General features: G+C 43.9%; 1 protein-coding gene across 3 annotated transcripts in view; it reads right to left on the minus strand.

The window, feature by feature from the left end:
* Positions 1-5,538, minus strand: part of Smap1 (small ArfGAP 1) — an 84,503-nt gene extending 78,965 nt beyond the window's left edge. The window contains exon 1 of one of the 3 annotated variants that reach the window (XM_032900860.1): positions 5,190-5,538. In XM_032900860.1, the coding sequence (XP_032756751.1) occupies positions 5,190-5,307 (118 nt within the window). In that variant the 5' untranslated portion in view covers positions 5,308-5,538. The remainder of the gene's footprint in view (positions 1-5,189) is intronic. The other 2 variants (XM_032900857.1, XM_032900859.1) reach the window with 2 other exon arrangements.
* Between the last annotated feature and the right edge of the window lie 20,440 nt (positions 5,539-25,978).

Here is a 25,978-nt window from a genome sequence, read left to right on the forward strand (position 1 = left end):
AATCCTGAGAATGACAGATCTACAAAGACTAATAAAGTTCAGCATTTGAGGGAACTTTCAGATTTACAACTTTTTAAAAAATGAAGTATAAAAAAAACCAAAACACAGAAATAGTATAATAATGTGTGTTTGCTTTATTGCCAGGTGTGGGGATGGGGGGCTGCTGGGGAGCAGTTGACCTGCCTCATGCTCTAGCAGAGGCTCAGTTTTGCCGGCTGCAATTGTGGGAACTTTTCAGAGGGTTTATAAAATGCTAGGACCCTAAGAAGCAGGGTTGGTGGTTGGTGGTCACGTTGTGCTAGTAATTTTGCTTGAAGAAAAAACAAGAAAGAAATTAGATTCAGAGATCTCTCTCCCCTCTATCCTTCTTTCCTCCTATCTAGTTATAGGGGGGTGAAGTGGAAAGGGGAATAAACGGTGGGAAAAAGGAAGAACCCACAAAGTAGAAAGGCCAGCTCCAAGCAAAGAAACAAGAAATAAATTAAATTCAGAGATCTCTGTATTTCCCCCCCACACCCCACCCCACCCCCATCCTTCTTTCTCTGTTATCTAGTGATAAGGATAAACCCACGAGAGGGAGACAAAGAGTGGGACAAAAGAAAACCCCACAAAGTAGCAAAGACCAGCTACACCCTGCTGTGCATATAAATTAATTCTGTAAGCATAAACATTAGCTCCTCAGAGTAAACTTTACTTTTTCAGTAGAAGTTCTTGTCTAAGAGTTTTCTCTAACAAGGTTAAAATAACAAACACACTAAAACATGTTCTCTAACCCCCTGTCCTGCTTAACTCTTGGGAATGGCTCTTAACAGCAAACATGTTTCTGTTTCTACTCTGAAGAGATGTTTGAACATATTAAGAGTCAGCTAGATTTTAGGCACGTGGAAAGCATGAGCCATCCTGCTACAGTAGAAACTACTGACAAAGCCGTCTCATAGCATCTCTGTCTTCCCACCTAGTTACCAACTGAGCGTGAAAGACAGCTATGGCCATCAGGGGTCAGAGTCCAGAAATGACTCCTGAGTTTGAACTTCCCACAGGTCTTTCAATGATCCCTTAAACCCCTAACAAAAACTAGACAGACGCGGTGACTCTGCATCTCCACCCTGCTCTACATCCGGCTCATACACTGGCATGACACACAGGCAGCATAGTCCTCTCACCCTTGGCTTCTGACTACTAGCAATAATCACCTCACTCAGTAACTCATCTCAACCAAATGTGATCATTTATGAAGACAGCTCACCAAAATAAATGGCCACAGAGAAACCATCTCTACCTTCCACATTCCATACCCTGGGTATACACAGCTGAGTCCTCTCATTCTTGCTCTAGCTAGTGAAAGTGCACTGTACCTTCACCTCTCAAGTCTCCTATGATTCAGTGTTCCTCCAAATGCCACTCCCTTTTACAATGTACTCTCATCACACACCCAACTCCCTGCCTCTGATTCTGTTCATTCTCTCATTCATACAACCAAAAGATATTTGCTGAGTTTTCCTACCAAACACCATTCCCTGTGCTTAGGGTTGAGGAAGCTACTCTGAGCAAGATAAGCAAGACTTCTCCTTCAAAGTTGCCATTCAATAGAAATATGGAGTGGCCAATCATTACCACAGTGATGTTCTAATTATAATTGTGGTAAGACTTAGGACAGTGTTGCAAGTGTACAAATGGAAGCAAAGCTTAGTCTAGGAAGATGAAGGGGAGCTGTTTCCCTGGAAAGGACATTTAAGCAAAATGTAAAGATGAAGGAAAACTGAAACAATGGAAAGCCAGAAGGCTCATACATAGGACTAGTGCAAAGGCTTTTGAGACAGTGCTCCAGGAATCCAGAGCCAGTGAGCAAAGGTCAAGGCCCGGGGAAAGGGCTAGAAAGAAACAGGTTAGAGCTGCGACCCTCACACCTAACACACTGTTTCAGAATTACTCATTTGCGGATATTCAGTGTCCACGGAACACTCTCCATCCTCCAGACCGATGGAATAAAGAAGTGTTGGAACTAAGAAAGCAGCTTACCTCTGAGTACTACAAAGTCTCAACAAAGTCAACTCTAGGGTGCAAAACCCTGAGTCTCTGACTGCCCTAAATCTTACTGAGCAAGAGAATCATTTTCATTCCAATTTTTACATATTTAAAAAAACCAAAGTCAGTATTCCTTTTGAATGAAGCTTTAAACTCTGAAAATTAAATGTGAGATGGCAAATTTAAGATGACTGCACAGCCTCACTGCCCATACTGCCACCAATTAACAGCCATGAGGACCGCATTAGACTCCTACAGAGCCACAGTGAGAGCCACAGACGGGCAGCTCCACCTGGCAGTTCTACTCTCCAGTTGTACAATGTACTGGCGAGCAGGGTCAAGAGCAGGAGCCAGAGCCTGTGCCATCCTGTCCTCTCCCTTACTAACCCTGTCAGTACTGGAAATACAAGCTAATGACTAGGAAAATGTTAAACTCCAACTGGCACTCCTCTGCTAATTCCCGTCAGGTAACAGCAGGTGATAAACTAAGCTTTCCTTTAGGTCCATGGTATCAAAGAATAATGGGCAAAGTTTGTTCTTTTTTTCAAGTGAGAAAACAGAACTTCAGCACCTACATTTATTATGGCTCCTGGCATATATAACAATAAATTCAAAATCATACAAAAAGCCAAGAAGTCTATAAGAATATGCCAGAATGGGCTCGCCCATACCAAAGGCACAAAAAACTTTACAAAAAAAGTGTTATAAAGTTATATGTGGTAACGCATACTCAGGAAGGAGCGATAGGAAAACCTCAAGACTGAGGCTAACCAGGATGACAGACCCATCTCAAGAAAGAGGAAGGATGTAACCATAAAGTGCCTGCCTACCTACCATATAGAAATCAATGGTGTTGGATCCCACAGTGTGTACACACACACACACGCGCGCACGCACGCACTTATAAAACCTAAGTAAGATATGAAATGGCCATACCAGTGAATATTCCTAAAGTATCAAGAGAAAACAGTAAAATAATTTACAGTAATAGTTTGTACAAATTAAAAAAAGATAATTTACAAAGACGTTATTCTAGATTTGGTAGAAAATCATAATCTTTCTAAACCACTGACAACAGATTCCACAGCCTTCAAGTCTACCCCACTTTTCCCATGTCTCAAGAAAAATAATATTTAAGTGACTAAACATGAGCGGAATACAGAGCTGTTCACTCCACACATGTGTATTGGTTTCAGTGGTTACACAATCGTGATCAAAACAAATGCTGCCTACCCTTCACAAGTAAAACCTCTTTACCCAATTAAAGAAGGACAGACTGTTTTCCTTCCATCTCCCAAAAACAGTAAATAAAAAAAGAAAAAAGTTAACATACTTAGTGAAAATCTGATTGCAATACTATTTTGGAGGAAGACATGTGAATTCTTTAAGTTACTTCTACTCATGTAAGGAAATCATTGGCTTACGTAACTCTTTCACAAACTTGTATGAGTCTTCGTGTGCCTCTCTACATCTGCACACCTGCTGGCTCCGCAGCCAGCAGAGGGCATGGGACCTGCTGTAACAGGAGCTGCACAGTGAGCTGCTATGTGGGTGCTGAGACTCAGACCCAGGGCCTCTGGAAGAGCAGCCAGTGCTCTTTACCTGGACCATCTCTGCAGCCCTGAATCACTTGCTCTTTCAGCCCAGCTTCCCAGTTCCCTGCATCTTTACCTAACTACAGTAGGACTCTAAGTCATGAGGCTCTAGGTCATGAGACTAACTCTGGCCCTTTTTGTTCTCCTTGGCTTCTGATAACTTTTTTCTTTTTGATAACCTATTTTATGAGTGTTTTACAAATAAACAGATAAGACAGTAACAGAGCTTCAATACAGAACAGTATTTCCAAATAACTACATGCGGAATCAAGTACCAAGAAAGCAAATAAATATTACTACAAAAATCGGGCATGCCTTTTCTTTTAAATGCCTTGCCTAAGGATTACATGGGATAACTAACTACAGTTGACTCAGTCAAGTTACTATAATATTGTAAAGTGCTTATAAAAATTCTAATTAAATGTGTGCATGTGATTTCATCCAGTAAGCCAGTAGCTGTTATGACAGAGAGATAATACTGATCTTATGAGACTCAATTTATTCAAATACCACTCAACATACTGTAATGGACTCTTTTGCTTGGTGTTGAGAGAAAACAGTAAAAACTCAAGAAAAGTACGTTAAATGATGCAGAAATCTTAAGCACCATTCACAATGGCTGTCTCTGCTCCGAGCAACTATTTCCCACAGAATCATCAAATAAATGTATTTACAATTAAATATTTTTCTAACTACATACAAGTAGGATTTTTAAATCTGCAACATGCCTCTCTATATTACTTACATTAAAAGTAAATCACATCTCCAAACAAAATGGATCAACTAAAAAGTAGGGTGTCTGTTTCAAAGGCTCAAGCCGAAACCTCCACCTAAACTAAAATTAGTAGTTTTTTTTCTTCTTCTTCTCTGTATCTTTAAAATGCACCTTCCACTCTTATAAAGCAGACAGACCAGTGTCCACATATTCTCCAATGGGTTAGACTCTCTGGGAGAATCTAACGACTGAACTCTTCATCAACATAGCCCACTTTCCACAGGACACATGCAAATTCCTCTTCACTATAACACGTGTGTGTGTGTGTGTGTGTGTGTGTGTGTGTGTGTGTGTGTTACATAGTATATATAACGAAAACCCTTTCTCGATTATGTTATGCAGTGACATTTCAAACCACCCCCAAAACACCGTCCTTTTTCAGAAACAGACGTAAACGCCCTGTACAAGAGCTGTCAGGTGGGCAGGCAGGTAGAGCTCCATCTGGGACACCAAACACAGGATTTGAAAGGGAGAACACGGTCTCGCCTGAGGGAAAGAGGGAGGGTCAGCAAGGGGACAGGGACCCTAAGGGCGGCTCCACCCACGGAGTAGCTGAGGCTGAGGCAGGAGGGCTCCCACAGCCCTATGAGCACCACCCAGACGGCGCCCGAGGCGGTGGCAGCGTCGCGACGCCGGCTCGGAGCCGGAGGCTGAGGCCTCGACCTCCGTGCGAGCGGAGAGCCTGAGGCCGCCCGCCCTCCCGGGAGGGCCGGCGCGGACAAGACGCCGCGGAGGGTGGGAAGGTCACGGCCGCAGGAGGCCCCTGCCGAGCGGCCACCAAGCCCGCGCGCTACCTTTGGCCTCGCAGTCGGCGCAGTACTTGTTGTCCTCCTCCCTCAGCAGTTTGGACAGGATGAGCTGGTGCTGCTCGTTCAGCTTCTGAGCCTTCTCCCGACAGGAGCGTGTCGCCATGTCGGCGGCGGGGCGGCGGGCCGGGACGCGGGCGAGCGGGCGGACGGCGCTGATGAGGCCGGGCGGGCGAGGGAACCTGGCGCCGCTGGGGCCGTGGGCGGACTCGGCCCAGGAAGCGGCGGCGGCGGCAGCGGCAGTGGCGGTGGCAGCGGCGGCTGGAACCGGAGGAGGGGCGGCGGCGGCCGAGGCAGCGCCGACGTGTCCCGCCTCCTCGCCGGGCCCGCCGCACGCTCCGCCCGAGCCGGCGAGGGGCGGGGCGGGAAGAGCCGCGGCTTCCGGGAGGACGAGGCTCCGAGCGCTGCGCATGCGCCCAGCTGCCGGCGTGCAGGGTGGCTCCCAAGGTGAATCCAGACTGGCGTCTGACGCTCCCCAGGGCGAGTTTCCCAACTCTTGAGACCTGATCTTCACTTGAAATCTCTGGAGACTTGGAAATGGAAGAATTTTTACCGGAAAGCGACTTTCACTTGTTTCCCAGCCTTTGTATTTGCCTGCACAGCACTGGAAATGTTCACATTATAGTTATATTGGGTAAATGCATCCCCATGTTTGTGCGTGGGAAGTTTGGAAATGGTATTCAAGAAGCTAGAGATACGGATGGAATGAATTGAGGCTAAAGGTGTCTAACATTTTAGAGGGAAGTGGACGTGCTTTGGAGGTAACGTTTATTGAGCGGTTACCCTATGTAATAAACTATTTGCTCCTTTAACCCTACTGCCCCCGACAGTATTGATAGCCTCATATATAGGAAAATGAGACAAAAGAGTCAAGTCACTTGGCCATGCTACAAGTGGAAGAGTTAAAAGCAGGCAATAAACTCCATCTAGGAAGAGAGAAAGTGATCAAAAACGTGAAATATTAAAGGAATGTCGCTTTAAGAAATAGTGTGCTGCTAGGATCCCTGGGAGAAACTCAAGTCTGTTCCTTCTCCTAAAGTCCCAAAGACAAACTTAGGTAATTCCAACGAAGTTCACCCAGGAGAACCAATGAAGTAGTTAGGCTTGAACTTAAAAGAGTAACTGGTAGGGAGTATGGATAGGAGCATAGGTGACCTTAAAATAGCCACTCTGGGAGGTCTGCACCCAACAAGGATGATGAACTCTCCTTGGCAACCTAACACGGAACGCCCTCCCTTCATCCGCCCCCACCACCTATATCCTCTTGCCCCTCCCTAAGACCAGACACAAGCAGGACAGAATCTTATACAAAATGACTGAATAGTCTGGTAAGGGTTCCTTCCCTAAGTACCCCTGTGCCCCCCTATGATGGAGTAAATAGTCAACAGGCCCAGTTGTGATGGTCCCTTGCAGGAGGCCACGCACAAGTCTCCTGAAGACTGCAAGTTCGGTGAGGAAAGTTTTCCTACACAACACAATATAAAGGACATTCTTCACTGCGAGAAAAAAAAAAAAAAAGCTTAAAAAAGAAGATATCCTCGATGATAGCCCATCGGGTTCACTAAGGTTGCACTCAGCGAAAGAGTTGGAATGATTTGGCTTGCTGTGAGGTAATGTTAACGATACTAGGTGGGCCTTATGCGAGCAGAATAAACACAGCCCTGGCTGAGTAAGAGAGATGTAAGATTGGCAGGATTCTCTGTGGTACACTCTACCTATCCCTCTTGGGCTTAAGATTCCAGAGAGATAAACGTCGATCGTGGCAGGGACTCATTGGCAGCAGAAGACGCCGTCGCTGGAGCAGAAGCTGGAGGCCATCTGGGGACAGCAACCAGGAAGCAGAGAGAGCATATTGGGAACAGAGAGGCTTCAAAACTCAAAACCTGACACAAATGACATACGGCCTGGGCAAGACCACGCCTCCTAAATTTACCCAAACAGTGTCACTAACTAGGGACCAATTATTCAAACAGCTGAGCCTAGGGGGGACATTCTCATTCGACCCAGCACAATATGGCAAGATGAGCCAGGCGCCGTAGGAACCATAGTTTAGCAACCTAGGATTCCATTTGGCTCAGGTAATAGACACATACCACTGTCCCTTTAAAAGTGAGGATGTTATTAATTCTTGAAGACTTTCATACATACAATGTATTTTTATTGTATCCCCCACATTCCTTCCTCCTCTACCTCCTCTCCAACCCATCTCGACTTAGTTTCCTCTGTTTTGGTTTCTCAGTGTTTGTTTGGGGGTTTTGTTTTAATTAAACTCACCAAATCTTTGGGTTGTTTTTGTACTCCCCATATATACCCATGACTGTTGGACTCTCCACTAGAACAGTGGTTCTCAACCTTCCAGGTACTGCAACCCTTGAATACAGTTCCTCATGTTGTGATGACTCCCACCCATAAAATTATTTTTGTTGCTACTTTATAACTGCAATTTTGCTACTGGTATGAGTCACAGTATAAATGTGGAGGTTTGAATATGCTTGGGCCAGGGAGTGGCACTATTAGGAGGGGTGGACTTTTTGGAGTAGGTGTGGCCCTATTGGAGGAAGTGTGTCACCGTGGGTATGGGCTTTGAGACCCTTCTCTGAGATGCCTGGAAGTCAGTCTTTACTGACTGCTTTTGGGTCAAGATGTAGAACTCTTGGCTCCTTCTCCAGCACCAGGTCTGCCTGCACACTGCCATGCTTCCTGCCATGATGATAATGGACTGAACCTCTGAACCTGAAAGCCCAATTAAATGTTATCCTTCATGAGGGTTGTCTTGGTCATGGTGCCTCTTCTCAGCTGTGGAAACCCTAAGACAGTCTGGGTGAGAGCAGGGAGCTATCCAGCCTGAACGAGTTTTGGGCACATGAACAATAAGGCAAGCCATGTCTCCAAGCAGACTTTTAGGAAGACTATCTTATTTATCCTCTTATGTCTATGCATAATTAGACATGCATATTATTAAAATTGGGTGTATTATGGGGAGCGAGATGTACAGTGAACAAAGGGCTACATAAACTTTATTCTTTTTTTTCTTTTTTTTTCAGAGCTGGGGACCGAACCCAGGGCCTTGAGCTTGCTAGGCACCACTGAGCTAAATCCCCAACCCCAAACTTTATTCTTAATGACCAAAAACCTTTTCCTCTTGAACCGCATAAAAGAAAATCCAAATACTAACAAGTGGTTGAAGATGGATAAGAGAAAAAAAAGTGATGACTTTTTAAAAATGTACACAGACATATTAAAGCAGAAGATTACATGAAAGGCATGACCATAGGAGGCCATGGGGATCTAGAATGTATTTGGAGAAAGAAACAGGAGCCATGGCACAGAAAGTAGATTAAAGGCAAGGCGTTTAAGCTTTGAGACAAGCTACGGTGTTTGATATTCCATGGGCAGGAGAGACAACAGGCACTTTTACCAGGTAAAATGACTTTGCACTCAGAGATACAGTGCATCACTCTATACAGTAAAAGCTTTGCACTCCGTGAATCAGTGGTAGTGTGGAGAACTTGGATGGGGAAATCTGTTATCAGAGGAACAGATGATAGGGCTGCTACAATAATAGTCCAGAGAAGTTAGGCCTATTTTAAGGAGATAGCATAGGATTTGAGAGAGACAGAATCAAGTGATGCTTTAAAATTAGAAGCAGCAAGATTTGGCAGCTGACTCTATCTGGGAGGGGGGGGTGAGAGAAAGGAGGTGGGAATAACACCAAGACTTCTAAGTTGGGAGACAGGTAAAATAGTGATGCCATTAACCCAGATCAAGAAGAGAAGGGGCAAGCCTTTCAGTCTGGCAACAAACTGTGCTGGGGGTTGGGGGGAGGGGGTCTGGCCCTTCTGGCATTCTGCACATTCATCATCCAACTGCCTGTCACCATCCTATAGCAAACTACATCCTTCACTAAGGAGTTCCTGGTCAGCAGCATGGCCACCATTATTTCAAGGCCTGGGCACCAGCCTAGTAGATACAATATGCCTAACTGGTATATTGTAGGTCATAATCTAGAAAAATAGAGAGCCATTGGTGATGCCCAATGGTTGTGTGTGTGTGTGTGTGTGTGTTGTTGTTGTTGTTGTTTTGGGTTTTGGTTTAAAAGATTCATCATCAGGGTGTTGACAGGTGAGAGGGCTTAGCAAGAAAAGGCATGTGCCATCAAATCTGTCTGAGAAGTTGAGTTTGATCCCCAGAACCCACAGGATAGAAGAAGAGTCAACTTATCCTCTAACCTCTACATCCATGTTATTGTATCATCCATGTGGTAGCATGTGCTCCTACACCACACACACACACACACACACACACACACACACACACCACGCATGCACGAGTGCATGTGCATATGCACATGCACCCACGCAAATAAATAAATAGTTTTTAAAGAGAAAACTAAAAAGAGGCCTCTCTCCTCCTTCCCTTCACCACCTTGCCTCTTACTCCCGACTCAAACTCTCAAAATGTCATCTCGCAAGACTTTCAAAATCAAATGATTCCTAGCCAAGAAATAAAACAAAAACCATCCCATTTTCCCCACAGTTTCAGATATAAACTCTTAATAAAATCAGATACAAGACCACGCTCAGTCTGGAGGGACCCACACAAAATGGAACAACTGACTTCCTATGCTGAATCATGGCCGTGCAGATGCTGAGTCCAACAGTCTTACCAGATGGAGCTGAAAGTCTTTACCCCTGAGTCGGTGATGTTTAAATTGGGAATCTGACTTTTTTTTTTAACTTGTTCTAAATTGAGTAAATTGGTTGTTTGGGTAATAAATATATAGGTGATTTTGAAAAGGAAAAACAGTTATGCCAGAGAGGACTACTATCTGTGGTTCTTAAAAAAACTATACAGAACACTTTTATGATGTATGATCAAATACCATTACTTGCTTCTTCATGGAAAGAGTGAAATACATATTACATTTATTTATTTGCATTGTGCACATGCACATGTGCATGTGCGTGTGTATGTGTGTGCTGGCCATGCCATACATGTAGAGGTCAAAGGACGGCCTTTCAGAGTTGGTTCTCTCCTACCAATATGGGAATACCAAGAATCAAGGTGTCATGGTTTGTATATGATTGGCCCAGGGAGTAGCACTATTAGAGGTGTGGCCCTATTGAAGTAAGTGTGGCTTTTTGGAGTAGTCTTGGCACTGTGGGTGTGGGCTTTAAGACCCTCATCCTAGCTGCCTGGAAGTCAGTCTTCTACTAGCAGCCTTCAGATGAAAGACGTAGAACTCTCAGCTCCTACACCATGCCTGCCTGGATGCACCATGCTCCTGCGTTGATGAAAATGGACTGAACCTCTGAACCTGTAAGCCAGCCCCAGTTAAATGTTGTTCTGTATAAGAGTTGCCTTGGTCATGGCATCTGTTCACAGCAGTAAAACCCTAATGAAGACATCAGGCTTGACAACAGTGGTTCTACCCACTGAGCCATCTTGCTGGTCCAGGAGTAAAGTTTCTGTTGAAGATGACCCACACACCCTTTCCTCATCTTCCTTCAGAAATACATCCTTTCCCAATACTTGTTATGAAGCAAGTGCCTATTTATACAAGGATTCAAGGCATTCCTCTGCTCAGCACAGGAAAAGGAATTTTTCAAATTCCTAATTCCTCACCTTGATGTTTGCTTAGTAGCCATACTTGCAACAAGAAGCCAGCAGAGTGGAGTCAATCCGTTAGTCACTGCTATGCTGCTTTGGAGAACAGAAAGTTATCTTCATGTCTCTAAAAGCAAAGGCCTGATACAAGGGTGGAAGGGGTGGCTTGTCCTCAAGGTTGACCTCAGAAACTCTTGATTTCTAGACTTTACTCTCCAAGAAGTTTGTTAAAGCGCCATTAAATAGCTGCAACAGCGTTTTTGACATTGTTTCTTCTCGTCCTGTACATTCCCCAACCCACTGTCTTTGCAGGAGAGTTGCCTGTTCCTCACATCCACAGTCGACCATGTATTTCTGAGTTCCTTCAATGTTCCAAGTACCGTGGTGCTACGTACAGAGGGATAACAGGAGGGGACCAGTAGGACATACCTATAATATCACTCAAGGTGTGGGGGCAGAATCGGGAGCTTGAAGCCAACCTTGGCTATGTATAGTATATATCTATATAGTATATACCCACATATAGTATATATAGTATAATAGAGATATTTTATCTCATATACATTATAATATATGTCTAAAAATATATTTATTTTATCATATATACATATATATATATATATTTGAAAGAGGGTCTTACTGTGTAGCCCTAGCTGGCCTGGAATTCTCTCTCTCTCTCTCTCTCTCTCTCTCTCTCTCTCTCTCTCTCTCTCTCTCTCTCTCTCTCTCTCTCTCTCTCTCTCTCTCTCTCTCTCTCTCACACACACACACACACACACACACACACACCAGACAACAAACAAACAAGCAAATAACCCACGAGAGCTTCTAAACCAAACAGCTATAACCTCATCTCTTTCTACTATGATAGCTGACAGACTATTTTACACAAAGACCAGCTTACCTAACGCTCTCAATACAGTGCTAATAACACACAGAAGCCCTTAACAAACATCCGCTGAGAGATAAATGGATAAGTGAGAGTGAATGTTGGTGCTTGCTCATGAAAACATTTAGCATCCAGAAGTGAAACTAAGAAGCATAACTCAACACACACACACACACACACACACACACACACACACACACACACACGCTGAATTTTCTAGAATAAGCACTCTGACAACAATGAGAGCAGAAGAGAGGATACATCACCAATGGAAGTAAGCCAGCACAGCTCTTGAAGGTTCAGTTTATATTCTCATTTTATACTCCGCAATCATAGGGCACCGCTGGCAAGCAAGCAGGATTTTACAGAAGCATACTTTACAGTCAGCAGACTGTTAAGGGCAATGACCCAATGTTTCAGCCATTCCTCCAGGTCATTCTGTTCCAGGCAAGCAAGTGACGTCACGCTTGGCAAACAGATGACAGTACAAACAATGCTTTAAGTAAATCATTAAATAAAACAATAAATTAGTATCTAATAATTGATGTTTTCTACTGTATTCTAATATATATGTTGCTGATATATTTATTTATATCTCATATATATTTTGTCTCAAATATGTTTATTTTTACCTCATGTATATTTTATCTCATGTATAATTATCTCATATATATTATAATGTATAGGTCTTAAATATATTTATTTTTATCATATTATTCAAGACAGGGTCTTACTACACAACCCTGGCTGACCTGGAACTCCCTAGATAGACCATGCTGGTCTCAAACTCATAGCGATCCTCCTGTATCTGCTTCTTAAGCTCTGGAATTAAAGGCATGCACCACCATGCCAGCTGAAACATAACTTTTAAAGTAACTTTAAAAAATATATAACATGCCCAATTCTGTTTTATAAATCCAGTGTGTGGCACTTCTTTTTAAGTGCTTTGTTATATTTATTAATTAATGTGTGTGTCTACACTCACTTTTGCACTGTGCCGCTTGGGTGGAAACCAGAGGAGGCCTCATGGGAGTTGGTCCTCTCCATCCACCCTGTGGGTTCTGGGGATTGAACTCAGATCATCAGGTGAGCAACTGAACCATCTTCCTCTCCTTCTTTATATCGCTTCGAATTCCCCTTCCAGTCTTGATCAAAACACCAAACTTTCTTTGGTATATCAGTCCTTTCCTTTTGCTTAATAATGTATTTCACAGAATCTGCATTTCAGTTTAGAAGGGTAAATTCTAAGTATTCATAAATGTACTGTTGACCTCAAAATTGAAACTGGAACTAACAACAAATCCTAAAGAGGTCTGGCTGGGCACATTGTGCCCTCACAGACCTAATCCAAGCAACACACTACCTTCCACAGCTCAGTTGCTGGAGAGACTCAGTTATTTAATTTTATGTAAACAGGAGACATAAATCCAAGCTAAAAGATACATGTAAAATAAATGTATTGCGTGGATCTGCCTTGGATCTGGACCCCCCTGCTTAGTACAGTGGTGATGCCTCTGTTTTACTTTGAACCATGATCTCTCTTTCCTACTAAGTGTGTTTTTTGAGGGATGACTGACAGCTGCTACCCTTATAGTACACACATGACCACTCAGATACTTTTCTTTTGGGAAGATCACCAAGAAACAGCTGGAGGTCACCATCGGCATAGCAGCCTACCTTGCCCCGTCCTACTCCCTGATCCCCATAGACACTGCAGCTTGTGTCCTTTCTTAAAACTGGCTGATCTGCTTTTCCTTAGATTCTTTAACTGGTAGACAAATGTAAGGAGGGGACCCATTGCTGATAATGAGCACCCATCTGAATGTGTGTGGCCTTGCGATGCGAGCTACATTCGAGTTTGATTATGTCAAGTGCTGTGACTGTGGGTGGTTAGATCGCTAAGGCACAGTCATCATGAGTGGGTCAGGGCCTTGTGCAAGGGGCCCCAAGCTCCTGCCAAATGAGATCTTGTGGAGAGAAGGGCAACCGTGAGTAAATATATCTATATATACATTAGATCTTGATATGTCTATTTTACATCAGAGAGAAAGCATATATGTAGAACTGTCTTTGAACTTCCCATCCTCCAAACGGAGAGCAACAAAATCATTTCGTGTCCAGGTAATTAAACCTAAGGCTTTTTTGCAATAGTCGCCTGAAAAGACGAGGACCATGAAAGAACGTGACCTCTTTTTTTTCTAGTCTTTTCAAGAATCCATTCCTTTAAAGGAATGCTGCGACGAGACATTTTACACACATGTCATTTTCTCCTGGTGTCACATTTTACCTTCTGACCAAAATTATCGTCTTCATAACTATCAGCTAAAAGTAACCACATACTAGCAGGGAGGAAACAAAGGAAATTGGTATAGGTCTGTTTAAAATTGCTTGTTTAAAATTAAAATTGTTTGTTTGACATTTTTATCCCTTGTCTCTTTAGGAGAGGCAAAGATTTCTTAGGAGAGAAAAAGTACTAGCCATAGCGGGGAAAATGTATCTTTAAATCTCAAATTTCCTGCTCTTGAGGATGAAGTAAAATATGATCTGAGTGTGTTGTCTCAGACCCTTAATCCCAGCACTTGGGAAGTAGGGACAGGAGGATCACTGTTTATGGTCTGCTACATAACGAGTTTGAAGTCAGCCTACTCTAAGTGAAACCCTTAAAAAAAATGGCAAATTAGATTTAGAGGACATGGAGGTTTGAATGACAATGGCCCCCATAGGCTCTTACAGTTGACTACTAGAGTCCCAGTTGTTGAACCGTTTGGGAAGGATGAAGAGGTGTGGCCCTGTTGGAGGAGATGTGTCATAGGGGCAGAGTTTGACATTTCAATAGACTCCTGTCATTCTCAGTGTCCCCTCAGCTGTCAGATGCCATCATGGACTCCAGCCCTCCGAAAGTGTAAACCTAATTGAATGCTTTCTTTAATAAGTTGCCGTGGTCATGGCGTTGTGCCACAGCAAAAGAAAAGTAACTAGGGCAGTGACCATTATCTGGAATATGTGACAAAGACAAAAGCCTGGCTGAGAAATGTGTAAGGAATTCAAAAGACAGTAAGAAAAAGTCAAATGATCCATAAAATGATAAGGTGTGGGGACAGCACAAAAGAGATATGGGAGCCACCAATAACCCTATTGCTAGTCTTTAGGGAAATATAAGTAAAAATCACAGCGTGGTTCCACCTTCAACTTGCTCTGATGACCACTTTTTTTTTTAAAGATTGGCAATATTAATATTAAGTTGGTAAACTACTAAAAGTCATGTTGCCTGCAGGGATATGGAGTTGTGTAAGCATGTTGAAAAACAAGTTACCAATATGCATCTATATTTCAACAGTTCTACTCCAAGAGGAATGAAAATAATATGCACAGAAAGATTTGTGTAAGACCATAGCAGCTTTATTAGACCAGCTGTTAATGTTTACCCACATATTTCAGCTTCATCCACTTTCTAACTTTCATATCTTCTCACAGCTCTGGCCCACCCGAGCCTGAGTCTCCACCCCAGCCTCGATCCCTCAATCTCTTTGATGATGTGAGGACCAAGGGCTCCTTTCCATGCCAGCCACAAGAAGCATCAAGGATCCACGTAGAAGAACCTCGGATACCTGGAAAGAGGAGATGCTCCAGGTTGAGCCCTGGTGAGCGTGCCCGAAGGCTTGGATTCCCATAGGGGTCGTGGAAGGCTACTTAAGACCAAGCTTCAAAGAGTAGAGGATGTTCGAAGATTGCTTTTAGAGAATATGCAACTTTTGTTAGAGGTACAACACACGTTAATGAGGGTTCTGCATCTTTCCCAACCTGCAGAGTGGCTGCTTTCTCCCTCTCTTTCCAGCAGCCAGATTACCCCCAACACCCCCCTACTCGGCCCTAGAGAAATGGCAAAGGGAATATCATATCCGCCACCACCCACCCCCCCTTCCCCCCCCCTGCTCCTCAGCCTGCCCTCTCCTTTCTTGCTTCTAAAGCTGACAGGATCCCCAGGGACGCAGTGGGAAGCCAAAGGGAGGGTGGCAAACAGGTTCAGACAGGGGGAAAGGAGTGAGCTCTGCCACTGCCCCTGCCTCCGCAGGATTTCCTCATAATGAATTAGCAAGCCTAGGGCCTGGCTGGAGCAGGGGTGGGGTGGGGTGAGGGTGTTAACATCCTCCACATTGGTCCCCTTGTGGCTTTTGTGGGAAATGATCCTGTTCTTAAGTCTTAGCCCTTGCACAATGGCAGCAGTGGTGGTGGTGGCGGCAGCGACAGCTGCAGGAGCTCCACATTGAACGAATCCATCCTTACAAATGAGGAAGTTTGGTCAGGAGTAGTATTGCATGTATAAAATGTAATTCCAGAACTTGGGAGGGGGAGGCTGGAGGATCACCATTGAGTTAGAGGTCATAGCGAATTGGGCTAGCCTGAGCTACATACATGTCTCAAAAAAAAAAAAAAAAAGCTGATTTCTAATTTCTGTTGTCTTTAGTTTTAGTTTGAGATAGATACTCATAGCACAGTCCAGGCTGGCCCTTTATTTGTAATCTCCCTGCCTTAGCCCCCCAGGCAAAACTTCAGTGAGAGGTTTGGTTTTGTTGAGTGTGGTTCTTTGGGTTTTGTTTGATGGATCTGGTGGGAATGAAAGTGATAATGGTGATGACGGTGGTGTTGGGGATAGTGGTCCTGATAGGGATGGTGATGACTGTAAAGGACTGGTCGCCATGGTAGTGAGACAGAGATTAGCAGGTAATGGATGAATTTACCCTTTAGATCTACATAGAAAGAGAATAGTGCACTTACCCCACCACAAGAGGCAGTGTGTTAAGCAGGATCAAGAGCTCACCCAGCCTTCCAGCTGTGTTTGTTGTTGTTTTGTTCTTTTTTTTTTTTTTTTAACCATTTTACACGTTGGTCCACATCCCAGTGTTAAACTATCCCAGGTGAGCTTGAAACATAAATAAAATGTCCAGAGCAGAAGAGCATATTCCGCTTCATGTGAAATAAACAATACTCTGAAAAATATTTGTGAAAATACTGTGCTTCATGTTTGCCTAAGCAGCTGGACGTCTGACCTCACATTAACCATTTTTATGTACAAAGTGAGGACAATGGCTATTAACACTGGGTACCCCACATGTGGCCCATACATATACAGCCACCCAATTAGATAAGATGGATGAAGCAAAGAAGTACAGGCTGATAGGAACCGGATATAGATCTCTCCTGAGAGACACACCCAGAATACAGCAAATACACAGGCGAATGCCAGCAGCAAACCACTGAACTGAGAATGGGACCTCCGTTGATTGAATCAGAGAAAGGACTGAAAGAGCTTGAAGGGGCTCGAGACCCCATATGAACAACAATGCCAACCTACCAGAGCTTCCAGGGACTAAGCCACTACCCAAAGACTATCCATGGACTGACCCTGGGCTCCAACCTCATAGGTAGCAATGAATAGCCTAGTAAGATCACCAGTGGAAGGGGAAGCCCTGGGTCCTGCTAAGACTGAACACCTAGTGAACGTGATTGTTGGGGGGAGGGTGATAATGGGGGGAGGACGGGGAGAGGAAGCCTATAGAAGGGGAAGGGAAGGGGTTAGGGGGATGTTGGCCGGGAAACCAGGAAGGGAATAATAATCGAAATGTAAATAAGAAATATTCAGGGGTTGGGGATTTAGCTCAGTGGTAGAGCGCTTGCCTAGGAAGCACAAGGCCCTGGGTTCAATCCCCAGCTCCGAAAAAAGAACCAAAAAAAAAAAAAAAAGAAATATTCAAGTTAATAAAGATAAAAAAAACTGGATACATTTAGGCCTCTAGATTGCCCATTAGAAATTATTACTGCTCATGGAGTATTGGGATACTCAGAAATGCCAAGTTATAAGGGCTTTCTCTCACTTCCTACCAGTGCCTTAGAACCCAGGGCCTCTCTCTGCCTCTGAGTAGCACCTCCAGTCCTATCAGCTTGGGTCGTTTTGTTTTGTTCTATTTTGCTTTTATGACAGAGTCTCACTATGTACTCCAAGTTGGCCTAGAACTCACGCCCCTCCCTCCTTCGTGTCTCAACGTCCTCAGTGTTCAGATTAAAGGCATTCATCATTGTATCCTGCCTTGAACTGTAAGTTCTTAAGAGAAAGGACCCAGGCTTTATATCTCCTTCAATAAATGATGGATGAGTAGGGAATTAGAGAAATCTAGAGATAGTGCCACGGCCCCTGGAAACATAGGGAATAATAAGACAGCCATACAGCAAAAAGTTAGTCTTCTGTGAAGATGCACAAATGACCTTTTGGTGCTGTTTCCAGCCTAAGTACACCAGGATGTGCTCCCCAATAGCTGCCATCAGGATGTCCAGGCTCTCACTTGCGTCCAAGTAGGCATCTCTGCCACTACTGGCCAGGTCCCTTTTCATCTGCCAGTAATCGCTTTCATTTACATTGTCATTTACCAGGAGCTGCTGCCCCTCTATCCCATCTCAACAAAAGCTTCTGCAAGAAAATGAGGACAGAGTACTGTCATGTCTGACTGTGTTATTCCAGGAGACTGTGGCCCAGGTCAGCTATGGAGAACTAAGCTGGAGACAGTGAGACCCACTGGTTCTTCTCACTCAAGGATCAGGTGGAGTTTAACAACCGCACAGCATCCAGAGAGAGCCCACGTGCTGCCTTCCAGAGAGCAACAAAGGAAGCCCACCAGGCAGTGGCCTGGAGGACATTCTATCCCATTCCTACCCAGACTTTCTTATGTCTCTCCTTCATTGCTATCCCTCTCCTGAAGTCTCTTTCCCCCAACAGCCTACAACAGAGCACCCACCTGCCCCTTCCAAAGAGAGCTGCTTCTTCATAGCCTAGGATGTGTGCAGTTGATACCATCCTTATAGATATTATCCACTCGGTAGTACCTGTGGACTCAGAAGAGCAATGGCCAGTGGGTAATGTCCCCTCAGGAGGCTAGCCACAGGCATGTGTCCATCCATGACGAGTATTCGTGGTTTTGCTGGGTCTCACAAGAAGACAAGTCATTGCTCTTTACTTCACTCTGAGGCTGCCTCTTAGACAACAGTGACCCAAGCTGTGCTCACCCAAGGAGCACCACCCCTCCCGGAGTCTTGTTTACTACGGAAGTTTCACCCAATAATCTAGTAGTTGTTCAGTTCACAAGGCTGAATGTCTTAGCTGGTCTTCGGTATGTCTTCCAGAATCTGGAAGAAGTAGGCAGTGAAGGAATGGACGTACTAGTGAGAGTAAGAACAGGCAAAGAAAGCAATCTTCTTCTTTCATGTCTTTTATAGAAGCTTGCAGCAGGAGGCTTGGCTAGATTAATGGTGAAGTAGGTCTTGGGGCTGCAGAGATGGCTCAGTGGTTAAAAGCATGGGCTTCTCTTTCCAAGTTCCCAGTACCCACATGGCAGCTCACAGCATCCGTAACTCCAGTTCCAGGGGATCCAGCACCCTCTCACAGGCATCCAGGTAAGCAAAATGCCAATGCACATAAAATAAAAACAAATACGAAATGTGTTTTCCCACTTCAGATGATTTCATTAAGAAAAAAAAAAAAAAAGGCCTCCTGTGTATGCCCAGCTCTTTTGTTTTAGTTAATTCCAGATATGGTCTAGTTGACAACCGGAATAACCATCACACCAGCCAAAGTCTGGAAATACTAACATAAGCATTGCATGCAGTAAACAAAAGAAAATATACTGTATATATTTTCTACACAACTAATATGTGGCTGTAGAAGTCAGAATTATTAATTGCCTACAAGGACCAGGAGGGAGAACGACTAGACACTCTGTATTTGCGAAGGCTTTCTGAGGTTATAGAAATGCATGTGTGTGTATATTCATGTGTGTGTGTGTGTGTGTGTGTTCATGTGTGTGTTCATGTATGTGTTCCTGTGTATGTACATGTATGTGTGTTCATGTGTGTGTGTTCATGTGTGTGTGTGTGTGTGTGTGTGTGTACATGTGCACACGTGTATATGTGTTGCTAGAGAACAAACCCAAGCCTATGTGCAAACTAGATAAACACTATCACTGGGCTACACACTTAGCTCCTGGCTATTGAAAATGTTTTTACCTATGTAGCTCAAGATGGCCTTGAACTTGCTATGTGGCCCAAGCTGGCCTCAAATGCATGGTCCTCCTGGCTGGGAGTACAGGCATGTGCCTCCAGGACTGGTCTCATTAAGAATCTCACTTGTATCTTATTTGGAGTGGTGATTTGCCTGGGTTTACCTTATTGTTTGCCTCCTATACCTGCATACCCAGGCTATGTGCATTTTGTTGTGATAAATAATACTTCGATAGCAAGATTATTGGAAAAGGTATTGAGGGACATGATTCTAAACGGAAGCATGGGGAAACTGAATACAACTTGCCTCATTCTTATACATTATTCTTTCGTTCTGATTTAATTTGATTCTAGACAAGTATTCATTTTATAGCTAAGTCTGGCTTGCAACTCACTCTGTAGACCAGGCTATGCTCAAACTCAAGTGATCTCTTTGCTTCTACCTCCTGGGATTAAAACTGCACTGTGCCACCCAGACTTTAGTCATTATTTTTGATTCTGTACTGAGCATTCCTCTTGGTTCTTAGACGTTTGCTCTGCATTTCCAGGTAATCCCTAATACATCTTAATGTTCTCTCTCTGAGTCTGCTAGAAACGTCTAAATCACTTCTGGTGCCATATTTTCCCATCTGTCAGCTCCCATTCCAGTTCTACATTTCTACCTTGGTACTTTACCCTGGCAACTCTGACCATCTGCTTTGCATAGTAGGTTCCAAATCAGCATCTCTCCTCACTCTACGGTTTTCTCGCTTTGGTCCCTCCAGAGCAGAGAGGGTGAGCTGTCCTACCTCCTCCACCAACAACTCCTGAGACATGGCTGTCACCACAGATCCTTCACAGATGTTCAGTGGACTTCAGACCTCTCGTGCAAACTGTGCTCTTACGATTACTAGAACATGGTGTTATGTGGGAGTCTGTCTTGGCTAGGCTCATGTTTATGAGCCCAGTATTTGAGCAGCTGAGACAGGAGAGAGACTGCAATTTGGATCTACACAGTGAGCTCCAGGCCAGCTAGGGCTACATAATAAGACCCTGCCTCAACAACCAAATGGGAAAAAGCAGGCAGATAAGAAAGTCCCTCTGCAAACCCAAGCTTAACTTCCGCCTAGTTCCCAGTAAGCGGTCCAGCCAGCACGTGTCTTTCTTTAAATCTACATCATATAATAGATATCTGAGAAGCTAACTTTTAGTAGTTTTAAAATAGTCATCAGCTCCTTCTGGATGGATGAACCATTGTTTTGAACAATCCTTGACCCTCACTAACCTAATGACATTTTCTCAGGCTCTGCAAACACCACTTCAAAGGGCATGATCATCAACTATCAGCAAGGAAGAAAAAGCAGCTCTCTAGGCCATAAGTACCCAAGATGCTACCAGATAAAGGGCTTGAGTTTCCTTTCCTATATTCACTCATTCATTCATTCATTCATTCATTCATTCATCCAAGGAAAATATTTTGATCATAGACAATTGGCTATCCAGAAAGGATGTATTTATTATATTATTTCCTGGAGAGAAATGAATCCAGACAAAGCACCAAAGAAACAAGTTTATCCAATTCCAGCTTGGCAAACCAATGACTTTGAACTACTTGGAGGAGAATGAGTAAGGAGATGCTTACAGAATCAGGGACGTTCAAAGACCGCCGCATCACCAAAGTGAGCCTTCGTGACCTCAAATAGCTGCATTGAAGCCAAGTCCCACGCCAGCAGAGCTGATGGCATCCAAAAGTTCTACACTCTGTGTTCTAGTTTAGCATCTCCTGAGCCCCCGAAGCTAACATAGGACCAGAAGGGAGAGAATAGAGGCTGTAGTCTCAGATGAGAGTGTGAAGCTCTCCCCCTTACTCCTGCTACGAGGGAATGATAATAGATGCGTTAGTGTGCTGGCCTTGTGCAGGTGACCAATCGTTTACATATCATTCACAGAGAACCACACAAGTCGCACACAAGATAGTTACAAGTGGAAAAGACCCAGTTCTGTCCTGAAGTCCATTGCAGTCTAAAGAAGTCAGATAGCCATCAAGGAGTCACAGAAGCAATGCAAGTGTGTTGGACATGCGGGGAGAGATAGGACACTAGTCCTGGAACCTCCCCTGCAAGAAAAGACTCAACTGAGCTGACCAAACATGAACTTGTGTTTGTGTTCAGAAGTGGGCTGAAAACATTTAATGCTCACAGTCAAAGAATTAACTTATATATCGTGGTACAAGACGAAGTTGGGGAAGTGGGCAAGGGCCAAACCACACAGAGCTTTGCTGTCCCAAAAGCTCTCCTGTGGGCAAGCATATGTGGCAAGCAATCTGAGCTGTTACCCTTCTGGACCCACTACAATACTTACACTGACTCACACTTACCCCGAGTCAGTAATTCACAGCCAAAACCTGGATGTGTCCAGGCATTCCAGGTAGGTAACTACTTTCACACAAGAAGTTCCTTTAATAGCAACGTTGGCTCAGAGCCCAGTTAACCCGGCCAATGTGTTCTTAGAACTTTAGTGGCAACCTGAACCTCTTCTCGGCTAGCCTGCCTTCCTCTTCCTCCTCCCTCTTCCCTAGTTGCAGGGGGGTCTGATACGCTCCTACATTCTCCACCCCCCACTCATTCCAACAGGCGTACCTCTTGAGAGACACCTTTGACAGCTAGCCCCATTTTTAGCTTCTGTTTCTCGAGGAACTTGAACTAACAGTCTGTCACCTATGATTGAAAATTTTTTTGCCTTTAACTTAAAAGTAACCAGAAGGTGTATATATTTAAAACTCTGGACTGACATCAACAGATTTACGGTTTGAGGAAGAACAAAACAATTTATTGGCACCAGGATGGAGAACAGATTGGATGTAGGCAAGGGTGGATGCATGGGACCGGCTAACTCTCTCTGCCAGTCTAGACGAGATGATGACAGTTAGATCAGGGTAGCACTGATGGACATGGTAGGAAGGGGATGATCTTGAGAAGTAGCAGAGAAACAAAACCAGCAAGACACAGCAATGAACCATGGCAGCAAAAAAGGGAAGCTGATCACCATGGAGACCAGCTCAGACTTGCTCACTCAACAAAGGCAGCAACCCCAAAGGACAAACCCTTAATGCTCTACAGTGGTATGGCCAAGGTTGAAGTCAGTGCTGTGGATAATTATATAAAAGCAGAGCTCGGGAGACAAGATGTTTTGAGATCAAGTAGAACAACAGCCCACGCAAAGGCAGGAAATATAGCTCAGTGGTGGAGAACTTGCCTACTACGCATGAGTGAAGTCGTAGGTTCCCGGCATTAACAAACAAACAAACAAACAAACAAATAAACAGAGTGCATGGTAGCATATGCCTATAATCTTAGGATGTCGAAAGCAGAACAGGAGGATTACTCCAAATGCAAGACTGTCTTAAGGTTTTACTGCTGTGATCAGAAACCATGACCAAGGCAAGTCTGATATAAAGGACAATATTTAATTGGGGCTAGTCCCAGAGGTTCAGCCGTACATTATCATCAAAGTTGGAACATGGCAGCATTCAGGTAGCCATGATGCAGGAGGAGCTGAGAGTTCTACATTTTCATCTCTGCTAGCAGAATACTGGTAACCAGGCAACTAGAGTGAGGGCCTTAAAGCCCATGCCCACAGTGACACACCTACTCCAACAGGGCCACACCTTCTAATAGTTCCACTTTCTGGGGCGAGCATACACAAACCATTGAAAAGGTCAACTTTGTTTACTTAGTGAATGCCAGTCCATGCAGGTCTGGAACAGTCTGTCTGGAACATAGTTGCACTCTCTCTCAGAAACACAACCACCACCAACGCCAACACCCCATACAGTAATTGTCTGTTTAGAGCACTATGCTTTTTGTTCAGGACCAAGACCATATCTTACCACACACACAGTATTCTTTTCCTAAAGCTACATTCTTTTAATGATCGCCATCTGTGATTCCTTCTCCATGCCTCATGCCTAAATCTGGCCAATTTTATACATTTTAAGACTCTTTCTACTTTGTATTAGAGATTTTCAGTTAGTAAGTCAGTGTGTGTGTGTGTGTGTGTGTGTGTGTGTGTGTGTGTGCGCGCGCCACATGTGTACAAGTGTCCGAGGAGGCCAGAGAGAGCATTTGATCCCTCAGAGCTGGAGTTGTATGCAGTTGTAAGCCATCTGCCATAGACACTGGAATCCAAACTTGGATTCATGGGAAGAGCAGCAATCATTCTTTTTTTTTTTTTTTTTTTTTTTCTTTTTTTCAGAGCTGGGGCCTTGCACTTGCTAGGCAAGCGCTCTACCACTGAGTTAAATCCCAACCCCGCAGCAATCATTCTTAACTGCTGAGCCATCTCTCCGGCCCCCTCATCCTGGTTTCCATATTATTATTTCACTCTCCCTCCCTAGAATATCTCCCTCTGCCCTCTTCCTATAGCTCATGGCAACAACAAGTCTGAACAAGCGAATCTCGGCTTCCCCGTGGCGACTCCTCAGACTGCTTCGGCTATCACTCTTCTTTATAAATTCTCACTGACTGTATAGATTTTAGCTGTATTTTGCACAGGCTTTGTTTTGTTTCATTTTTACTATTGGCTGGCGGGTACCATGCAGGGGCTACAGTGGGCAAATGAGCTCCCATCTTGCTCCGCGGCAATAGAAAGGCGTGGCCCCGGAGGCTTTGTCCCAGGATTGCTTCTTGCTACTGGTGTGCCCTCTCATGTCCATCATCGTCATATTCCTCATTGATTTGACCTTGTGTGAGTGGACACTGGGAGACCCTCACTGCCTATAGCCTGGTGTGATTACTTCCTGGGCGACAGCCCATTCTGTTGGGCCAGTTTCCTGCAGAAGGTGAAAGTTCTTGATAGTGATGTTTAGATGAATTAATGATTGTATTGGAATTCCTGATTTAAGTAGTTTTAGGAAATTAGCTTGATTTAAATAGTTTGGGGGAAGTTAGGATAGTTGGTAGAAAGTTTAAAGTTAGAATCAAGAATAGAACGTGCCCCTTCTTCATAGACTGGCAAGAGCTGCGTTAGAGAAAGGAGCAGAGCGAGCAGTCATGCATTGCAAACATGTAATTGTGGGAGCAAGAAAAATAGGCCTGAGACCATTAACGACCAAAGAAAGAATTCACTCAGGTAGGGCCCGAGTTACTTGATTTTGTGATCTAAGGCTGTGATAACAGATTTTTGGCAGGCACCATGGAATAAAAAAGGTTATGAATGAAGAATAAACAATTTTGAGAATAAGAACAGAGAACAGATGATTAGCGAGTGTAGCTGATCAGGACATCAAAAATAAGACGTAAGACAGATAACCTGTTGCTTAGTAAGTGCAGATTGTTGTCAACCAAGCATTGGTGAAACTCGCTGCTATAGATTTGGCCTGCTTAAGTGTTCATCTATGCCAAGAGAATTATGGCTTAGGGGTTACAGTGAGCTTGTGGAAAGAAAGATAGGAAAAAATTGTTTGGTTACATCTAAGTTTCAAAAAAAGGAAATACATAATCAATAATCCTGTTGTAATTTCCTCTTGTGGGATGATTTTAATCTGCTTTTGAAGAATATGTTTTCGTGGTGATTGTTTCCAGAAAACATGTAACTTGTGTCTACAAGGTAATTTTTCTTTTAAATAAGAAAACTTTGTCTTCAGGGGTATAAAAAAGGGTTTAAGAGAAAAAAATTAATGTTGGAGCCTGCTTTTTTGCTTTAACCATTGTGTGTGTGTGTGTGTGTGTGTGTGTGTGTGTGTGTGTGTGTGTGTGTGTGCATTTAAGTTTTCTCCCATTCTTTTCTCTAATTGCTGGCTGCCATAGACAGCAGTCCTTGTAGGTCGCTATCTGGACAAACTCCAATCAGCCCCTCTTAGTGCAGACCCCCATCTGCTGCTTCCACCATCGACCCCAATTGCTGATGCCACACCCCGACTCAGTTTACCCTGTGGTGTCAAAGCTGGACTTTGACAATCGGCTTTTCACATACTTCGATTTCCACAATTGGATGCAAATTCCTAGAAGGAATCGTGTGGCCTGTCCCATGTTTTCGGGAATAAAAAGACGAGCAGTGTTCCTAAGAATATTATTACTAGATACAGAGGAGATCAATTAAAACAATTAAAACCCAATTAAACAGGTGACTGTAATTGAACGTGGGCATTCTTTCCCAGCTCAAGGGCAGTGTCCTATCAAAGAACAGTGACTGGGCTCCCGATTCACAGTAGTTATCTTTAAGGGTTGTTTATCTGCATTCGTTTTTTCAGTGGGAC

Source organism: Rattus rattus, chromosome 4 (genome assembly GCF_011064425.1).
Source record: "Rattus rattus isolate New Zealand chromosome 4, Rrattus_CSIRO_v1, whole genome shotgun sequence".
Classification (NCBI taxonomy): domain Eukaryota; kingdom Metazoa; phylum Chordata; class Mammalia; order Rodentia; family Muridae; genus Rattus; species Rattus rattus.